This window comes from Anopheles cruzii, chromosome 2 (assembly GCF_943734635.1).
Source record: "Anopheles cruzii chromosome 2, idAnoCruzAS_RS32_06, whole genome shotgun sequence".
NCBI lineage: Eukaryota > Metazoa > Arthropoda > Insecta > Diptera > Culicidae > Anopheles > Anopheles cruzii.
This window is the reverse complement of record NC_069144.1, coordinates 22,833,773-22,847,043: the sequence shown is the minus strand read 5'-3', so window position 1 is coordinate 22,847,043 and position 13,271 is coordinate 22,833,773. Positions and strand designations below refer to the sequence as shown.

The window sequence follows — 13,271 nt, the reverse complement described above, 5'->3', positions numbered from 1 at the left end:
TTTATGAATCATTTAATCATCAATGTAAACGATTTTTATGGTTTTCTTCAAACCATTTTCCTATTTAAATTTAGTTAATTATGCCAAGCGCTTGTACATTTTCTTTGGTTATAAAACATTTTCCACGTACAGTTTGCTGTCGTATGCCTTTTCCTGCCACAGGCTCGGTATGCTGCTTTTATTGTACAACAGAAATTCCATACTACAATTGTTTTACAAATTTCAACACGTCACGTACGCCGGATGGAACGATTTGGGAGCTGCCGTTAATCGTCATGCTACTGGTGATGCTTTCCTTTGGTGGCCTTCGTTTTCTTAATTGTTTTCTCACGAAACTAATCAAAGCCCTATTGCCGTTTCTCTGCACCTGTGGTGGGTGCTTTGAAGTATCCTAATTGGAGATTGTAGCCGCACGTTATGCTGCGGCTGTGAAGCCCCGCAATCGATCACCGAGCGGAACCACAGATTCGGGGTGCACATATGGTTAGAAATATGGCGGGGGAACGGTATCCTTAGTTTTGGGAATCTCTTTGCGCCCAAAATGGTGTGGTGCGGAATGGATCGGTGATGGTGAACTTTCGGGGGGGTTTCGCTATTAAAATGAAACCAATGAGGAGGAAGGATGCTTAGGGGGAAAATGCTGATGATACATACTTAAACGATGGGGTGGAACAGGATCGACCGGAATCTTCCATTTGCCCAGCCTAAATGAAAGCCTCTGGTCGATCAGTGCGATTAACTTTCGAAAGGACACTGCTTTCAACTAACCAAACTGAATAACTAAAACCTAATGTGACGTACGAGCGATCATTCGCTTGGGAGTCTTTCGTCGAGGTGCTGCTTAAGCTTCATACAATAACTGCAAACGTCCGGGTTCCGATTCTTCGGAGGAGGCTTTTTCCACACTTCGCTCACCGCTACGGCTGTCGTCCGGTTCCGGCGAACTGACCGATGGTTGCCCTAGTGACCCGCTACGTGGTTGGCCTTCGCTCAGTGTCTGACGGTTCGACGCCATCATGGGGACAAACTCGTAGTCAATATCGTTCGCGGCTCCGTTCAGCAGCAGGTCGGCCAGCCGGCGTTGGTTCGGTCGTGATTTCTGTGCCGCTTTCGCCGCATACCACAGCTCGAGGTGTCTGTCACTTCCGGGCGGTGCCACCGGTGGAGTAGAGCTGCGCTTGCGAAGATAGTTGAAGCAGCAGGTGCGGAAGTGACGTGTCCCGCATGCCGACGCACATTCGCGGCCACAAGAATCGCACGACAATGCCACTGGAAACGAGCAGGCCACCCACAGCACGCAACCTGCGGGGAAAGTGTACAAAGCCGGTGTTAAATTGTCGCCAGTAATTTATGACCAGCAAATACGATGATAAAACGAAGACGGTTTCTACGCCCGATAAGCTAATACGGGTTTATGGTGCCTTTAATTGATTTGGGAATACGGAGACAAAAAACATTATATCGGTTTGGAGGACCAATTGACGGCCGACCGTCGGTTGACCGTCGTAGTTCGTTAACGGCGTGGTCTTGACAGGTTGCGCGCTTGGTTATAATTAAACGGCAGCGAAGGATCAAACGGAATCATTAGCAATGCGCAAGAGAGAAACCCTTTACAAGTTCCTAGAATCGTCGAAAATAACTTTGAATGATTGACAAACAAAAGGCACCTTATGGAATGAAAAAAAGAGGAACCTTTTCTTTATTTACACCATTCCATCAGAGTCAAATAATACATCTATGAGCAAATCTGATAGGCATGCAATTTCATTGATCTGGTTTTGTACAGTATGAATGAAATTGTTCATATATATTGTTTAAGTTTCATTAACGTAAGCGTTATCATAACACTATGACAACAGTTCAAAAGATAAACTCTACCGTATCTTTTGAACTTAACTTGAAGAATATAATATAAATATAGTTTTCATTCCAACTGCATCAAGTGTCGAAGAGTATCGTTCAAAAGTGTTTCATATTATAAAAATAGTATTATAAAGTGCTAGGCGCTCTTATACTTACAGCCTAGTATGATCGAAACGTACGCCGCAGAATTCATGGTGATACACTTGTGGTTTAGTATTTAAAAAATACTAAATTAAACCCAGTCAGGAACACTCAAATGCAATCGATTGCGAACTAGTCGGACAAGGTATTTTAAACTAACACCGCAGTTATCCTTTGTGGAGTTGCCAGTTACTCACAGTGACACACTTTTTATTTACTAGCACCCATTTTAAACCAAGTAAACCGTTACACTAGTTCCGCCTTGCTATCCGGTCGGATACCTGTTGCGCCGTTCAGCGGAGTTGGCCAGACACTACGCCTTCGGAACGGATTTCCAACGGTATTTATACATGAAATTTGTACCCAAAATGATCCACGCGGCCAACGCTCTTATCGCGGCACGATTCGCACACCCGGCACGGAGAGTCGAGACCGTGACGTCATCCTCGCCTTCAAGAGGGACTTTTTGAATTTCCCGCGCATCCACATCTACATCCGGTTTATCTTTCTCTCTCTCTCTTTCTTTCGCTCTCTCGCTCCCTCACATGCCGCAAGGCATCGCAATGGAAGGTTTTCCCAGCCTGCGGGGGTTGTTTTGTGTGGCCCGGGTGTGCGGTTTCTCCGGTTTCTGTGTCCCAAGCATTCAGCATAATCGACGAGATTCGGTCAAACTGATCCTTAGGATTGTTAATTGAATTATTAAATTTGAATTAGATTACTTCTCGCCGCAGCGTGCCCGATGGGCGACAGTCTGGCGCTTATGGGGACTCCACTTATTTGTAGCCATCGTGTCCGTCCGAAGGGTGATATTGCCCGAGTGTCCCGCTCGATGATTCGATTATGGGCACCGTTTCACAGTGGAATAGTGGAATCATATTTTAATAATGTTTTAAGAAATTTCCGGTGAAATCACAGCTTCAAGTGGATGGCCCACACATACAATTTGCTCTCTCCACACGTGCATGAAGTCATCGATGCATTGCGCTCGCCGTGGCAACACGGGGCGCAGCGCATTTAATAGCAAATAGCTATGAGAAGCGTCTCGAACGATTTTTTCCTTGCCAAAGGGAGACAAAAAAGTGTACCAGCAAACTTGGGCATTGATCAGAAATTGGCGGCAACAAAGTGCAGCAGGTAATAAATATGCTAATTTGTTGAGCCTTTGACTTTACACCGGGCTGTGGTGTCGAACCACCGATTGACGGGTGAAATCATTCCGCCAGCAGCTCGGCTCGAAAGTCGGGATTCAGGATGTACTTTAGTGCCGGCAGTGCCGCACCTAGGACCGAGAATTACGCACTGTACACTGTGGACGTGCCAGCAATCAGTCAGACAGTCAATCCTATATAATAACTTACCTTATTACCGCACACAAGCGAAACGAAGCCACAATTAGCAGCCGTGTGAAGTTTCGTGTCGAGTATTGTTTTCTCCAATACAGAATGTTCCGCGTGCAGAACGCCAGTTTCACAGGCTACAGAACAGTGGAATAATCGCAGAACACTTGCGCCAGTTGCGTTTGAGAACATCCTCTACACAGTTCGCTCCGTAGGAGGGGCCCTTGGGCCATCTGAGGCACACAAAACGCAACCGACTGTCGGATCTGTTGAACGTACGTTTATTAAATCTATGACGATCTCGCCAGCGCGATCGACTGGCGACTTCGTACAACGGCAATGCGAGTTACACTTCACTGGTCATACACACCCGGCCAAAACCCGGCCCCCGGCGACCTAACCTCGGTTTAGCTTACGCCTTACAGCAGAACACTCTTGAGGCGCGGGAAGGACTGCTGGCTCGAGAGGTTCAGGCGCTTGATGGCGTTCCCGGTGAGGTTCAGCGTGCGCAGCGACGGGAACAGCCACACGCCGACGTCCAGCTTGGTCAGCTGGTTCTCGGCCAGGTTCGCCTCCTCCAGATAGCCGAGCGAGATGACGCCGTCACCGGCGGTTGCGCTGAAAATGCGATTGCGCGCCAGGTTTAGCACGCGGATGTACGGCATGAACGAAAAAACGTCAAAGTTGACCGTATGTAACATGTTGTCGCTAAGATCGAGATCTTCGATCGAGTTGAGGTACTTGAAGCTGCTGATGCTGGTCAAAAGGTTGTTGCGCATGTTCAGCTTCCGCAGCGCGTAGCTCCGGTCCGGGTCGACGTACACGCGCGACAGCCAGTTGTTGGCCACGTCCAGCTCAAGCACCGTCTCGGGCATGTCCAGCCCCACCATGCGGACCCCGTTCATCTGCAGGTAGCGGGCCCGCCGCATCCGGTGGAACAGCTCGGCGGAAAAAATCACTATCGTGCTGTCGGTGTTGACGAAATCGTAGTACTGCCCGATCCGGATCTTCTCGTACCGGTCATCCGGAAACACCAGTCCACGCACGTCCGTCCGTGCGGTTATCCGCAGCCGCTGAACGGTGCACCATTTGTTCTCCACCACCTGGCAGGAGACGTGGCTGTAGCGGGCCCGGGCGAGCCCCAGCAGCGTTGCCCCAGAAACCAGGAGTATCCTTTCGCGACGAAGGAGAAAAAGGATGAGGATCTCGACCTGTCAGACCTGTGGAAGCGCACGCGCCCAACAACGCACGACACGACTTACAGTACGCCGTACTTTGCCATGCTTCCGCACTGGAGTGCCACTGCGCTCTGACTAACTGCACTGCGACCGACCAGTATCGTACCGCGGTCGCGGTTTCCCAGCCAACCCACCGTCTCCAGTCTCATCCTCGGCCTCGGCGTGCGCTGGTACGTCACACGAGACGGCTGAACCGACGAGCCCACGGGAGCAGCAGCAGCCGCGCAATTGGCCGTAGGCCGTGTTCCCGATACACGCGATAGAGATATGATGATCTGCCCGCCGCCATCGTCGTAGCCGTCTGACTCCGGGTCCGATCGCATCTGATCGCCTCTAATGTGCGACCACAATTACACAAGTACAGGGCGCGCGTGCATTCTTAACGCACATTCCCCTGGGCCCCGGGGCCCCGGCGCCCGCTGGCGACTGAGGTGTAAAGCACAAACGTATCCATTCATTTATCAGCCCTTTATTGACTTTTACTGGTCTAATAGACCAACCGTTGCCCAACCGTTCCGTGTGCGCCGCGGTTTGGCGAATTTGCTCCATTTATTGGCTCCGCTAATCAATTGCATATCGCTTGCGGAAACGGTCGGCCTCAGACTCGAGCTAGGTCGCCGGGACGGGCCGCAGCCCTTGTTTTTCCTCACAGGGTTCTATTCTTTCTGTTGTTTTTGTTTCACTGTCTTGCCCCCCGGGGCCACATCTTGTACGAGCCATGAGGTGGTGCAATAGATCGCAATAGGTGCACGGCGGCGGCGGCGACGAGAAAAGCTGCAATCTGGACTGTAATTAGTCGCACCACTTGCATTCGATTGCCTTCGACCTGGTTGGCCTGGAGGGATGTTTTTTTCCGCCCCTTTATGTCTCTTTATGTGCGTCGCTAGTTTTTATCGTAGCGCAATTATGACGACTCCGCGATCACTTGCACTTGTGACGGTACTTGTGATTTAGTCGCCATCGCGCCACCGCCACCCATTTGTCAGTCGCTTCTCGTCTCGTAACTATCGGAAGAGGTTAACGGAAGCGGAACGTGCTGTACGTAAACCGGCTGCGTGTAAGGGGTGTTAGAAAATTCCCACCTACAATAACGGAAACTTCAACCCTACAGCAAGGTTCTCCCCCCAGACACGTCGAGCAGCTCGAGGCTGTGACAGTGCGGTAATGGATTGCTTTTCTCACACATAAACCCGTCCACCCGGAGGGAGGTAACTCGACTAAAGCTTCGAATTTTGGACGGATAACGCTGGGATCAATCAATAAATAGAGTGAGCGAAAACTCAAAAGGGCACACGGAAACCTTACCGCAGCCGCGGTCTAAATCGGTTGGTCTATGCGAGCCAAACATTAGAAACATTGAATTTAAATGGATGGTAGACGGTGATGGAACAGGGCTCACCACATTGTATCAATGTTAGATTTGAGCTACACACAATCTTACTCACCTAAGCGAGAGGGTCAACAGAAACTACTATAGGGAACGTTAGGTTCAAGAAAGTAACAACTCATTGTTGGTGTGGATTGTTGCACTTCCATCACATAGGTTATTAATTCTCGGAGGTAGCACATACTTACAAACAACGGATGGACTACTTACAAACAATTGTCACTTGATTAATTTACTTTTGTTGAAAAAAAGTGTTACTCTAGCGAAGAAATTACTGAACATTCATAAAAAGGACTCTGTTTTGTGCAGAGGTCGAGCAAGGACAATCGAAGATCGTCCAAGTGAGGAGGTTATATCGACCAAAAAGCCGAAAACAACAATCCGAAACAACATCGATCGAACGATCGAACATGATCGACGATCGATGTCTATAGCTGTCTCTTCATTCTGTATAGAGAAGGTAGCAAAGCTCTACTCACTTTTAAAGAAAGCATGTAGCAAAATGAAATCGAATTTTGCTGGCTAAATTATGGCGAACTATTTGCAATAAAACTAACAAATAACATTATTTTCACTAGTGCTCTATAGACCAGGCTTGAAGCCATTAATCCCATTCGGAATTGGGAAATAGTGAAGCGGAAGACTTGCATTAGGTGCATCAATCATAAAACTCGGCAAGACACGATGCACCAGAGATGCGAGTTCGGACACCTTAAACTCTACAGTTTCTAGTTCTTCAAAAGGGAAAGATCGGAAGGAGGAATCAGGCTTCAGTAACTCTTTTCATTTTATTGTATTATTTTTGCTCACTTCACAGGAAGGTGAGTGCTGGTTTTTCTTCTCTTGGTGACTAGTTTGGTTGGATGTTGGTTTGGTTGCTTACGCTAGAGGTTGGTTTTACTGCTCCCGTTTTTCCTTTTTTGTTTTGTCTACTTTACTTAACTAGGCATACCAGGTTTGCCAACAGGACTAAGTTTATTAATTCAATTCAATTGAACCTTCGTTTTGTTAAGAGAGAGCGCGTGTATGTGTCTGTGTGTGTTTGTGTATATTTCTCACCGAGTCTAGCGTTTAGTAGAAATTAGTTTAGTACATTGTCGTGTGTGTTTGATTAAAATGCTAAATAATTTTACATTCCGTTCCAGTGATGTGCAAAAGTGATTTGAACGCGTTTTAGGCTGATGTAAATCGAATTCGGTAGAAGGGAACATGCGTGTGTGCCAGTTCTTCGCGAGGGCGACTAATGATACTATCTGATGAGGGCTTGCAGAGGCAGCTCGAGGGAGTATATAATGGGCGTGTTTCTGTGTTTGTTTTGTTCCTTTTAATTCACGTCGTTTTTACTTTAGCAGTCAGCAGCCGAAAAATCACATCCCAAAGTTCCGCTTCGTGGAACGACGACACCGTCCTACCGGCTCTGGGAGGGGAGAAACTACACCTTCCTTCGCTGGCCTTTGGCTGGAAATTGGTTTGCAAGCGATATGATCGTTTTTAATACTTTAGATTTAACGTTTTTCTAATTTTATTGCATATTGACTTAGTTTCCGAAGCGCAACCGTAACCCCTTCCGGCCGTTCCCGCGATTCTGTAGTAGACCTATGATAGAGTATTTCGTTCAGCATGTACCTGTGAGTCAAGGATGTTGCCATTGGTTGCTACTTTTGTGGACTTTTTATGTTACAGTTTGGTAAACTACCCTCTAACTAGGTTATGCAAATCATAAACAGAGAGACACGGGGAGAGAGTGAATCACTGCGAAGAAAGGAGGGAATGTACTGATGAATTCTAGAACGCCGGATGCCGCCGAGGTCACTTCCGGGGCAATCGGTAAACGAATAACACTGTCCTTGGCCTATCCTTTGATTTTCTCAAACTTCGCTGTACGTCTGATTCGAAGGCACACCGAATTGATACGAGTAGTTTCCTTCCGGCAGGCGACTCTTTGCACACAAGATTCGAACCGAATTTTGACGCTCTGACGTTACCTACGCTTAACGTTATGAGAAATCTACGAGAGATGTTAAGGAAACCGGGTATCCGGGTAGTGTCACCGGACTGGTTTGTGGTCCTTTGCCTAGATGCGCGTGTCTGTCATACATACGAATTGATCAACAATCTCCACCGTCCTGTGCTCCTGTTTGGCGTCTCAACTAATGATACCTTAATTTGAACGGTACTTGAACCAATGATCAGCCAAAGTCAATTTGTAAAGCGATTTGCGGTCGCTTGACCCCCAATCGCCCCTCTAAACCTACACAAGAAGTTAGCGAACGCCCGCGGTCTGCGGGTGGCTATCACGATAATATGATTGTATTTAATTAGTTGGTTTTTTCTTAAAGAACTGCAAATAGAAGTCGTTTTAGTCGCGGACCAGTGTTCGCCCTCCTACTGTTGCTGCCGCCCGTATCTACTAAATCTCACTCTTGCGTTGGAAAAAATTGATTAAATGTTGACGCTTGACTTGACGCGTTGACGCCCAATGCATCTCCCTTTCTGTGCTTATGCTCGCTTGTGATTTTTGCTATGATTAGTAACGCTTCAAATGACGGGAACGTAGTATTCGGCCCGCGACGGGCCCACTAAGGAATGAGGTATTAAAATTAGCCTTAGCCTTTGTTTGCGTTTGCGGCAACATTACTGATCGATCTACGGCGGTCTGGTAAAGGTATTGTCTGATGTCAGGTGTCTAGGGGTTCAGGTCTGCCTTTTTACACGGTCCGGTCAGCGTATCAGGACTCCCGACATGCGCACATTCTATGGACGCAGGTCGTGAAGAATAGTGCTTTTCGCACCCACAACAAACTCTCCAGAACTTCTTCCGGACCTTACTAACTGGTGCAATGATTAGGTGCCCTTGGCGGGGGTTATGCCTGGTATGTGACGCCGTGAGCTATGTGGCTATGTAACCAATTCAATTCTTGTCTTGATGAAAATGCAGGCAGATCAGGTTATATCACAACGGTCAGCCAACCTTCACCCCTAACGGTCGTCGCCTTTCGCGCCCGGTACGTGCCGCAAATTAAAACAGTTTTACAGTTAACATGTGCGCCACCTCCGGTGCCGGGTTTTCCGTTATTGTTTACTCACTAACAGTAACTACGATTGCTACTAGCACTCCACCTAGCTTCGCCCTCGGCCCGCTAATATTGTTCTAACTGTATCACTACTTTCGTTCACCTGGCAGGGTGATGAGCACCGCCTTTGTCTACATTTTTGCCCATTTTCAAAGTTTTATACTAATTGCATCCTTAGCGTTTCCTACTAGCTTTTAGAACGAGATTTAGAAGATTCACTACTACAAGCCTGGTGGTGTGCCATTTGCTGGCTACCCTTGTTTTTAACGCGCCCATCCTTCGTAACGCTCCTAACGTAAACCGAATGAACCGAATGGTTAACAATCTTTGATCTCGGTTGATTAGTTTAATCGTTAACTTTTTAAAAGCAAAGGTTAAATATTAATTTTTGCTGTCGTTTAAAGATACTATGCCTTTGCTTTTTATGCTGGCGTTTTTAAATAACTTGATTCCTGCTCTAGAGTAAGTGTGTATTTTAATACGAAAGGCAATCGATGAGTTATTACATCATTTCGATTCTGTGTTTTTTTTTCTGTACCGCTTCGTTAGAATATAGAGAACCTCATAGTCGGTTTTCACCTGCCGCTGCCACAGTACTGCATCAACGACCACTACCAATGATATATCCCGTGGGCAAACGGATACGTTTCCATGGACCTAGCTGCTTCGATGAATGATATGATTGCTGGGCCACTCGGACCGGACCGGGCTGAAGTGAAGAGGTGACCAGTGGGTACTGTCTCGTTAACCAATTTGTCACAGCGAAAGAAACTTGAACCCCTCGAAGACCTTGGTCTGGTTGGAAAGCGTAATAATTTCCATGATAAGTTCACTTTAAGCGCAACGGGAGCGTCTTCTCCGTTTCCGGTTTACTGAAGCCACCAGAACTAGGACCTGATGATGTACACGCAACCAGTCATCGAACTGATCGACATCGTAGGTTTGATTCGAAACGAAAGCTCACCGGAAGAGTTCCACACATCACCGTACTCTCTTCCGGAGCAGTTTCAGCTACTGCCAACCACTACTGCCCTGCGCCGGTAAAGAAGGAGACTCAGCGTGCGCACGAACGCCCGTGGGAACCACTAGTCGATCTTGCTCGTCTTGATGATGATGTTGTTCTCCTGCAGCATCGAAACCGACTTGGCGGGCGACGAGGAGCGCGACGATGGACGGGACGACGAGATCAGATGCGGCGGAAGCGAGGTAGACGAGGCCAGGCTGGCCGCGGGAATGTTCGGGGTGGCATCGCCCGGCGTGCCGTTCTTGATGAACGGTGGATTGGTAACGAGCGGCGGGCCCCTCGGGTTGAACAGCGCCGTGACGGCCTTGCACAGCAGCGTACAAAGGAGGGCCTCGTGGAACACCGCCCAGATGCGGTAGTTGGGCCCCTCGAACGGGTCCTTCAACGCTGGGCAGAGCATGTGGTTGAGGTTCACCTGTGCGGGCTGCAAAAGGTTACAGGTAGGTTAGGTTAGTGTCTGCGGTCCTCGGCGGGACTACTCTCAGGACTACTTACGATGGCCACAACTTGTAGAACTGCAAAATGGTAGATGATGAGTGCGGCGTATCCGATCACGTTCCAGGTAAAGTCGTTTAAAGCTTCCATGTTGTAGACACCTAAAACGCAAGCGAAGGTTAGTGTCCACCTTGCTGGCTGCTGGTTGCCACCGTCTTACCGCCTGTCTTGAGTAGATATATCGGTATGATGCACATGAGGGCGTGCTGGATCCAGTAGATGGACTCCTCGAGCGCCAGCTGTCGGCTGTCCGTTTCCGGGAACATGAACGCCAGCAGCGGACCGTTCAGATAGTTCATCTGGATCCGGAAGAGCACCGTCGAGCTCTTGGTCGGCTTGTTACACGCCAGCAGGTAAATCTGCAGAAGAGTAAAAAGCCGTGGAGGTTGATTAACCTTCATGGGTGTCGTCGACAAGGTTCAACCTGACGTACCTGTATGACGGTGGTGATGTGACAGGGATTTAGAATGTAGATAACGGTCCTAGTGGCGAACTTAAAGCCTATCTCGACGCCCAGCGTCAGTGACATGGTGACGAGCAGCAACTGTTTTCCCCAGCTGGGGGCGAGTGCCCCGTCCCCCGTCGGTCCGAAGCCCCGCACCGAGCCGGCCGGTGTCTGGCAGCACCGGTGGCAGCAGTACTCATCCGCCGTCCCGCTGGCAATCGAGGCCGACGAGAACGATCGCTCCCGGTGGTGGGGCAGCAGCAGATCCCGCGGTTCCGGATCCGCGTGCCTCGCCTGGTAATGGTGCAGATGGTGCAGATTGTGATTGCTGCCACTGAGCGGTCGGGTGACGGTGCGATCCGCCTGCAGCTGGCGGTACGTGATCGGCTTCAGCCGGTTCACCGACCACTTGATCGCCAGCAGACAGAGCGGTATCGTGATGACGGACTCGATCAACCTCCGGCCGGCCGACAGGAACTCCGCACACTCCGGACCGGTATTGCGGGGCACGGAACCGTTGACGCCATCGTACGCCCAGCCAAATTGCATTCTGTCCAGCATCGGGAACCACGATTCGAGCAGCCGCCTCTCCGGGCGGGATTTAGTTCTCGGCCGGAGACACGGCCGACACTGTCGATGGCAAATTGGCGCACTTGCTACTGGTTGGTTACTACTGCTGCTGGCTACGGCACTTCTGGCGTCTGCGGAAGCCAAACGAGAAGAACGTCAACACACCTCGGGTCAGAATTTGTCGGGATATCAAGTGCAAGTCGTAAAATTGAATTAGATGTGCCGCCCCCGGGGGCATGTTCGGCCGACCGCAACCGGGGCGTTTCGGTACAAATTAGATTAGTATCGATTATTGCCGCCACACCTGGAGAATGTGTGTCACTCCGCATCAGAGCATCAGCCCTCGGTAAAGGTTTGTGAAGTAATGTTGTGAAGCCACATGAGTAAACGCTACAAAATTGGTCGTGGGCCGATAGGCAACCATGCTGGCCCTTTATCCGGTGGCCGTGCATACTGTACAACCTTTCGTAATTTATAGTTGCATTCTGTGACAGCAAAAGTACTACGAGCTGGTGTTTAGTTTGTCGATGAATTTCGGGAGAATGGTTTAGAGTTTCGCATAAGGCTTGGAGCGTATTTGAAACAGGATATACTAAAAGGTATTATCAGAAAACTATCAGAGAAGTAAATGCAGGGAACTGTCATGAACATGAATTATCTCACACTGTAAAATTCGATTTATAGTCCTATTTTTATCTCTAACAACACAATAGCACGATGGCGGAAGTTATTTGTTGCCAATTATGCATCCTTCTTACTATGTTTGCAGTGCAAATGAACATATAGTTGAGAAAGGCAAAACACAAAGTGAAATTCCTATTTTGATCTGAAGAAAATTCCACAATATCAATAGAATAATTAATTGAATAAAGTAACTAAAGTAACATGTCATTCATCAGACCCTTGAACAAGGTATAAAATAAAGCTATACGTACATGTTACCTTTTTTCTATAGCAGTACAATCCAGGCGTATGTAGTTTCAAACCTCGAACCTTTGTTAGGATCTTCACAATCATGTAGTGTTTGCTCTGAGGCAGCACTAAAATATAGTTACAATTTTATGTTTAGATGATATCCAATATCTCTACAACCTAAACCGGGAATTAGTTCTTGACTCAAAAAATTCTCATAGCTGACTGCCTAACAAAACTAGTAAGATCTCTAGCAATCAATGGTCGATTTCCGGGCACTGATTCTTTCATTAGTTGCCCAGCGGTTGCTGGAGGTTGGTCGTCCATGACACTCTGTGACTACATCCTTTTCTCGACCCGACCTCGACACTTCGTCCACTTTATACCCTTTTTGTTACTCGTGTTCTTGATAAGGCACCACCATAAAAAATACGAGCATAACTAATAACTTCCAAATGTTTTAGCACAGTTTCACTACTTCTTAACCCAAGTGATAGTGGGTCGTTGCACAGTACAGACTGATTATCAACCTCCGATAAGCATCGACACTCTCGTAATATTGCCGATGTTTCCATCATTCTCCAAAACCTAGTAAAAATGCACTTGAAGTGTTACGGATCTTCAGGCCTCCGATGCGCCCTAAAGGAGAACATTACCTTAAGTACACGTACTTCAATCGCAAAAAATCCACTTCACCACTCTACACCACAGCAACCGTAACCCTTCGGTAAGCAAAATGAGAAGGCCTTCTTTCTTTCTGGCATAGGAACCGTATCCGCTGCCGG

At 48.2% G+C, this 13,271-nt stretch overlaps 3 protein-coding genes across 3 annotated transcripts; all 3 read right to left on the bottom strand.

The window, feature by feature from the left end:
• Positions 1 to 144: 144 nt before the first annotated feature.
• Positions 145 to 2,151, bottom strand: LOC128267459 (uncharacterized). The gene is made up of 2 exons (XM_053004291.1): positions 2,020 to 2,151; positions 145 to 1,302 (listed from the first exon to the last, which is right to left on the bottom strand). The coding sequence occupies exons 1-2, from the start codon at positions 2,054 to 2,056 to the stop codon at positions 842 to 844; spliced, it is 498 nt and encodes a 165-aa protein (XP_052860251.1). The 5' UTR covers positions 2,057 to 2,151; the 3' UTR covers positions 145 to 841.
• Positions 2,152 to 3,612: 1,461 nt separating this feature from the next.
• LOC128267281 (leucine-rich repeat-containing protein let-4-like) lies at positions 3,613 to 4,653 on the bottom strand. Its single transcript, XM_053004087.1, has 2 exons — positions 4,604 to 4,653; positions 3,613 to 4,514 (listed from the first exon to the last, which is right to left on the bottom strand). Exons 1-2 carry the CDS (start codon positions 4,621 to 4,623, stop codon positions 3,761 to 3,763), a joined length of 774 nt encoding a protein of 257 aa, XP_052860047.1. The 5' UTR covers positions 4,624 to 4,653; the 3' UTR covers positions 3,613 to 3,760.
• A 2,085-nt stretch (positions 4,654 to 6,738) lies between these two features.
• Positions 6,739 to 11,668, bottom strand: LOC128269152 (uncharacterized). The gene is made up of 4 exons (XM_053006531.1): positions 10,993 to 11,668; positions 10,720 to 10,918; positions 10,560 to 10,660; positions 6,739 to 10,488 (listed from the first exon to the last, which is right to left on the bottom strand). Exons 1-4 carry the CDS (start codon positions 11,563 to 11,565, stop codon positions 10,126 to 10,128), a joined length of 1,236 nt encoding a protein of 411 aa, XP_052862491.1. The 5' UTR covers positions 11,566 to 11,668; the 3' UTR covers positions 6,739 to 10,125.
• Between the last annotated feature and the right edge of the window lie 1,603 nt (positions 11,669 to 13,271).

Coding starts and splice junctions, on each gene's coding strand:
- LOC128267459 (XM_053004291.1), bottom strand. CDS start 2,056: ATGAATTCTGCGGCGTACGTTTCGATCATACTAGGCT. Junction 1,303..2,019: donor CGTTTCGATCATACTAGGCT/GTAAGTATAAGA, acceptor CTTTCCCCGCAG/GTTGCGTGCTGTGGGTGGCC.
- LOC128267281 (XM_053004087.1), bottom strand. CDS start 4,623: ATGGCAAAGTACGGCGTACT. Junction 4,515..4,603: donor ATGGCAAAGTACGGCGTACT/GTAAGTCGTGTC, acceptor TCGTCGCGAAAG/GATACTCCTGGTTTCTGGGG.
- LOC128269152 (XM_053006531.1), bottom strand. CDS start 11,565: ATGCTGGACAGAATGCAATTTGGCTGGGCGTACGATGGCGTCAACGGT. Junction 10,919..10,992: donor ACATCACCACCGTCATACAG/GTACGTCAGGTT, acceptor ACTCTTCTGCAG/ATTTACCTGCTGGCGTGTAA. Junction 10,489..10,559: donor TTCTACAAGTTGTGGCCATC/GTAAGTAGTCCT, acceptor AACCTTTTGCAG/CCCGCACAGGTGAACCTCAA.